The following is a 6,463-nucleotide window of genomic DNA, read 5'->3' as shown; positions in this document are numbered from 1 at the left end:
TGGCACTCGAGGCCACCTCTGCCCTCAGCTCATCACCTTGGTGGCCTCAGCCCTCCTGGGTCATGAGGACACATGGTCAGAGCTCATGAGGCATCACGGGGGCCGTGTGGGGCCGGAATGGAGGTAACTGAACCGTGGCGGACATGTCCACGAGCCTGGCAGGGAGCAGCTCCAGGCGTGGGCAGCGTGGGGGTCACACAGCCCGGTGTCCTCACTCACAGCCGCCCCATCTGTGCACTTCGTCCTTCAGCCCCGTGCCACGTCCTGGGTTCCACGCCATTCCCGTTGCCCCTCCACCCACTGCCACCGTCTCAGCCTGGGGCCTCTCATTCTGGGGAAGCTAAAAGTGGGTCCTTGCCACTTGGATTTGGGGACCAGGGAAACCGTGTCTGGAGCGCCCTCTGCTGGGTGGTCTGTTTCTCACGGGCCCCAAAGTCTAGGAAGGGGCTGGACTATGGGGGGCTAGAAGGCACTCCCCACCCTGGGGTGTCCGGGTGAGGCAAAGGAGGGCGAATGCTGGTTTTAGACCAGAGGTCTCGAACGGACTGCCCCTTGGGCGGCTTGCTTAGGGGTTGTGGCTGGGTGACCATAGTGACCAGTATTTAAAAACAAGATTTCAGATAAGTTAACTTCAGATCTTTTAAACCCAGAAGATCTGCTCATGTGCACACTTCCCTGTGCACGGGTGGAGGGGGCCAAACGTGGTGGGGATGCCCCTTCCTGTTACCACAGACCTCACCAGCCCTTACTGCCCTGCACCCACTGGCCTCACAGAGTCACGTGGCCCTGAGGCCATTTTCACTGTCTCCTCCACCACCCAGAGGGCTAGTACCTTTGGCCAGCCGGTGGCATCGGAAGCCTGTAGACCTAACCTTCCAGGAGCCACCACCTCCTTGCCAAGGCTGCCATGCTTCCCCAGACAGGCGGGGCCCGGTGGATGCCCCTACACACACACACACACACACACACACACACACACACACACACACACACACACGATGGAGAAGAAAACAGCTCCTCTGAGAGATTGGCTCTGCTTGCCCGGAGCAGGGGGCTGCCCTGATTGACCTCTTTCAACTCCTTTGGCTGGAGCACACAACCCTGCAGATGTTTAGGGTCTCTGGAGGGTGTCAAGGAGTGTGTGCCCTCCTTCCACGGACAGATGCACCCGGGAAGAAGGGCAGATTCGAATTCATTTCCCATCACCAGGGAAATGGGCTACCATGGGGGGTCGTGACCTGCCTGTCCCCAGAAAGGTCTAGGTGGCATCTGGTTCCATGATTCACTAACTTTGCAGATGCTCATTGGTGTGTACGATGTGCCAGGCATTGCCTCAGGTGTGAGGAATCCCGTGGGGAGCACCCTGCCCAGCTGGCCCTGTCCTGGCACTGACTGTAGGCAGGGAGAAGTAGCTGGGGACCCTGTGACCTGGGAAATCCAGGAGCCACAGCGTGCTACTTGGGATGGAGGCCTGGATAGTGAGAAGGAGAGAGCCAGGCTGAGTGCTGGGGCAGAGTGATAGGGAGGAGCTGGTGCAAAGGCCCTGAGGCAGAGATGGCTCTGTGGATTCCTGGATCTGAAGAGAGGCGGATGAGCGAGGGGACGGGTGAACCCAGAGGTGCGGGGCCTGTGGGCCACAGCTGGGAGGGGGCCACGTTCCTTCTTGTCTCTTGAGTTCAGGTACCAGCTTGTTACAGTTCGAAGCCCCTGTGACTCTGTGGCCCCTGCTGGGGGCTGATGTATGTAGCTCATTCAAGGCTCTGAGTGATGTTCCGCAAGTCCATGGTTCACTTGTCCACTTATTCATTCATTCAGCAAATATGTTGGGGCAGCCAGGGCTGGGTGCTGGGGTAAGACCTGGTCCCCCACCCCCAGAAGAGGCAATGTGACAGAACGTATAAAGCTCAGCTGGAGATCAGGGAGGGCTTCCCAGAGGAGGTGTCATCTGAGCAGAGGGACGGCCATGGCACTGCCACGCTGCACTAGAACATAGTTGCAGACAGGCACCCACACCATGTGCAGAGAGCAGGGGGGAGTCATGAAAAGCCGTGTGTCACCCCTGCAGCAGGATCCTCTGACATCACAGATCCCTGCACCCCCTTCACAGGCGGGGAGACTGAGGCCCAGGAAGGCAGTGGGTCTGGCACCCCTGTGGTCCAAATTGCTCCCCCCCGGCAGCTTGTAACCCAGAGTAGACAAAGGGCTGATTCAAAGCTGACTCAGCTCAGACCAGCGGTTGAGGGACAGTGTGCGTGCGTGTGTGTGTGTGTGTGTGTGTGTGCACGCGCATGCCCGTGTGCACGTGTGTGGGGCACATGTATGCGTATGCGTGAGATCTGTCAGACCTGGAGTTTGGGGCTTCATCCCTCATTTGCTGAGCAAGTCTTGTCAAGTAACTGAACCTTTCTGAGCCCATTTCACATCTGCAAGATGAGTGCTGTTTTCCGAACTTGGCCCAGTTCCTGGGCGACAGCGCAGACCTGGCCCCCGGTAGAGCCCAGCAAAACTCAGACGCAGTGTCTGACTGTGACTCAGGCTATCCCCAGGCTCAGTGCCGGCCTCCCACGCCCCCTAGAAAAAGAAAGCCCAGCACCGTCTTTTACTTTTTCGCCCTCCCACCTTGCATGGCTACTGGGGAGACAATGCTTCCCTGTAAGGGAGCTTTTTGTCTGCAGGGACACTGAGGCCCAGAGAGGGTGAGCCACCACCTTAGGTCACATAGCAGGGGCCTGGCACCTTGAGCAGGGAAGCCACCCAGAGGCCGCCTGGCCTGATCGAAGATGCAGATGTGTGGGTGAACCCTTCTGGCCACCCCAGTCCTCCCTGGGTACGTGTTGGCCTGCCGGCCCCCAGCTTCCCAGCTGACGCCAGGCCACCCCCTGGGGGAGGGGAGTGGGGTGGGAAGGGGCTCCTGGGCCAGCTGGGCTGTGGATATGAGCAGGGAAGTGCACAGAGACAGGAAGGAAGCAGCACCGCTGGAGTCTGGGGCCACCATTGTCTCACCTGGGGGGGAGCCGAGACACCCCCCCCCCGCCCCCACTCAGGCGGGCAGCGGGTCGCTGGGCTGTCCTTTCTCCGGGCCCCGCCTTGCTGCGGACTTCACCCTAGCCTCAGTGTCCCTGTCACATTGTGCCTGGAACTGTCCAGCAGGTGACACTCACCAGTGCCTGAAACAGCTCATCGGAGCCTCCCGCACCTTCCCTACGAGCTGAGGGCTCCAGTTGTCCCCAGAGTTCATGAACTTGTCCGAGTTCACACATCAGGGCAGTAGGGCTTGAGCTTAGACCCTGGAGGCAGGTTCCAAAGTCCAGGGGAGGTGGATACGGGCCCTCCTGTGTGCTACGCTGACCGGCCTTTCCCTGGACCAGGCTAGTGACTTGTTAAGCCTCATCCTGGCCTGTGACATCACCTATTTAATTAAAGTAGAGGGACAACAGGTAAACACACAGTAGGTAGATGATAAATTGATGGGTAGATGGACGCATAGACGGTGAGTAGAGGGGCTGGGTCTGAAGCCAGCCCTGGGAGGTAGCTGTCCCCAGACCAGATGCGGCCCTCCAGGACTCCCTCCCTTCCTCTACGCCCTGTTCCCCGATCTCTTTCTCACACACATGTACACGTGCACACAACATACAGGCACACACATGCATACACATGCACACACACACAGCAGGGCCGGAAGCATGTCTCATTCCAGGTGTGACGATGAGAAACAGGAAAGACCCCTTCCTCCCACCCAACAGGAAGCAGGGCAAGGAGGCTTGGGGACCTCCCAGCACACTGTCCCTGAGCAGTGGCGTGCAAGGGTGGGTGGCCAGGAGCCCCCTGCCTGTCATCCATGTCATCTGACCCCGCTCTCCTTGGAAGGGAATGGGGGGAGAAGGTGAGGGGTCAGACCACCCCCAGGGCACAGGTCTGGGGTGTGGCCAGGGCTATGCCCATCACCCCACCTCCCCCATCCCATCCCTCTCATAGCAACCAAGCCCCTGCAGCCTACTCAAACTTTATTGAAGGTGTAGTGGGGAGGAGCCCAGAACCACAGACCAACCCCCTGCACCCCCCCAGGGTGGGCTCTGGGGACATAGGGTGGCTGATGGCTTAGGCTCCCTCCAGGGACTTCAGACACAGCTCAGTGGCCCCCATCCCTGCAAATATCCAAGACACCTGCCTCAGCCCTGGCCCAGACCCCAGCCCGGCCTCGGGGGTGGAATGTGGACCATGGGCCCTGCTCCCAGGGGCTTGCAGAGGTGCCCGGCAGTGGGGCGGGGGGGCCAAGCCCACAACCTCCCTCCCAGGCTGGTGGGGCCTGACGGGTCCTAGGGACAAGGCTGCGCAGCAAAGTCCCGCTGTGTTGGGCAGAGGGGGGGAGATGGGCGGGCGGGGAGGGGGTGCAGGTACCTTACCACCAACTCAGGTCCCTCCTGGCCAGCTCCACCTGGGCCAGGCGGTGGTCACTCAGCACCTGCACCCGGGTGATGGCCGCCAGTGGCCTGTGGCGATGTGCAAACTGCAGCACCTTGTGCTCCTGTGCGTGGACGTGGAAGTGGTCTGCATCTGAGCTGACCTCCATCTGGAGACGGGAGGCCGGTGACCCATGGGTCCCCTCCCCATGTGGAGTCCCCCGTCCGGCAGGCTGACCCTGGATGGGAGCTCTAAGCACCCTTTTCCCACCCACACCCAGCAGTGGGACCTCTACCAAGCATCCAAGATAAGCCAGGGACACAGGACATCTGGCTGCGGCAGAGCGTCCTTCCCGCAAAGCAGCCATGATAGCCCGGATGCCTGCCAGGTGCCCCAAGCCTGGTCTCCTGGCCTCCCCCAGGGCCCCCTGAACCCCACGGGTTTACCCCACACCTAGGGCCTCCCTTCCCCTTCCCCAGCACCTCAAAGGGCTCCCCCAGCACCAGCGGGAAGACGCCGGACACCTCCTCCTGGCCCCAGCGGCCACCCTGGAAGGTGTTGCCCACCATGGTGGCATTGGAGAAACGGGGCTTCACGTGGAAGGCGATGTCCCCTGCCTCAGACAGGAAGTTGATCTCAAACCTGGGGGATCATGGGGGTTGTGAGACAGCAGATGGCTGGGAGGTCACCCCACCCAAGGCCAAGAGGGGGCCCCTGGGGACCCTTACTTGTCCTCTCCGGAGTCAGAATGTCCCTGGATCAGCAGGCTCCAGCCCGGGGCCAGGCCTCCTGCACAGAAGGCTTCAAACTGCGTGCAAAAGGGGGGCAGAGTGTACCCCACTCTTCCAGGAGACCTCTCCCCCAGCATATGCTCTTCCCCAGGACCCTGGCTCTCTGAGCAGTGTTCCCTTCATGGCAGGGTGGGGGGTCCTCCACCCCATACTGTCCCAGCCTACCACCCCCACCCCCACCAGGCCTGACCCCTGCTTACCCACCTGCAGCGCCATCCCGCCAGCTTCTGCGGGTGGGGAGCAGGAGAGAGGGCATATAGGCAGGGGGGTGAGCAGGCGGGCTCTGTGTAGGAGCCCCACCCCTGGGACAGGCGGCAGGAGGCTCCACCCTCCTGACCCCCAGTCCCTCCCTGTTAGGTTATCAGCAGGTCCCACATCCCAGTAAGACATGGTAGCTGGCCCTGGCCCCCTCCCCACCCCCACTGCCCTTTTTAAGGTCCTTGGGGAAGGTCCCAGGGACCCAGACCCTCATCTCTTTGCCAGTGAGGCGGAGGAAGGAGGCCGCCTATCCACTCTGCCTGGGTCTTCTGGAGGCTGAGCCTGTGACCCATTCCCCCCCCCCCCACCACCCGGCCTCCCCTGGCTGCGTGCTGCAGGCTCCAGCCGGCCCCGTGGGGCCCTGTGCCGGGATTAGGCTGGGGCTGTGGTCAGCGCATTCCAGGGCTCTGGCTGACGGCATGGGGACGGCCTTTCCCACACCCCAGCACCCCTCCTGGCCTGGCGCCCCCAACCCCTGTCAGCTGAGCGGGAGACACCATGTGGGGGAGACAGGCGGGGTCTCCCCAGGCTTTCGGGGCAGCTGTGGGGCTGCCCAGTCGGACTGTCCAGGGAGCTGGCCCGAAGAGGGGAGAGGCTGGGCCCACGGAGCACTGGGCTGCTGTGCACCGTGAGCGTGCAGGTGAGCGTGCAAGTGTGTGGTTGTGGGGGAGCATGCTGAGTGTGCAAGTGTGTGGTGCGGGTGAGTGTGCAGGTGAGTGTGGGATCCTATGGCCGCACAAACAAGTGTCCGAGGACACGTGAGCCCATGCGTGTGGGAGGTGTGTGTGAGGGCACATGCATGTGGCTCTGCCATTTCCCTGCCCAGTGCATCTCAAGGGGACGGGCCCTCATCAGGATGCCCAGGCCGCAGAGGTAACTCAGCCCCATGACCCCCTCGTTCTCCCCCCACCCTGACACTGGGGGGCCCCTCCTGGCTCCCTCCTGTGCCGGCCAGTCTTGGCGAGTGGCCCGATGCTAAGTCTAGGAAGGGACGCGGAGGCGGCCTTGGCTGC

General features: G+C 61.9%; 1 protein-coding gene across 4 annotated transcripts; it reads right to left on the bottom strand.

Annotated features, from left to right (window-relative positions):
* Window positions 1-3,997: 3,997 nt before the first annotated feature.
* GRIFIN (galectin-related inter-fiber protein) lies at window positions 3,998-5,492 on the bottom strand. 4 transcript variants are annotated; one of them, XM_029949693.1, is made up of 5 exons: window positions 5,397-5,492; window positions 5,130-5,209; window positions 4,884-5,043; window positions 4,399-4,570; window positions 3,998-4,145 (listed from the first exon to the last, which is right to left on the bottom strand). In XM_029949693.1, exons 1-4 carry the CDS (start codon window positions 5,406-5,408, stop codon window positions 4,400-4,402), a joined length of 423 nt encoding a protein of 140 aa, XP_029805553.1. In that variant the 5' UTR covers window positions 5,409-5,492; the 3' UTR covers window positions 3,998-4,145; window position 4,399. The 4 variants fall into 4 exon arrangements, with proteins under 4 accessions (XP_029805553.1, XP_029805552.1, XP_029805554.1 ...); XM_029949692.1 differs by having other exon boundaries at window positions 4,404-4,570; XM_029949694.1 differs by having other exon boundaries at window positions 4,404-4,525.
* Window positions 5,493-6,463: the final 971 nt, after the last annotated feature.

Source organism: Suricata suricatta, chromosome 8 (genome assembly GCF_006229205.1).
Source record: "Suricata suricatta isolate VVHF042 chromosome 8, meerkat_22Aug2017_6uvM2_HiC, whole genome shotgun sequence".
NCBI lineage: Eukaryota > Metazoa > Chordata > Mammalia > Carnivora > Herpestidae > Suricata > Suricata suricatta.
The sequence above is the reverse complement of the archived record's forward strand: the minus strand, read 5'-3'. Positions and strand labels throughout refer to the sequence as shown.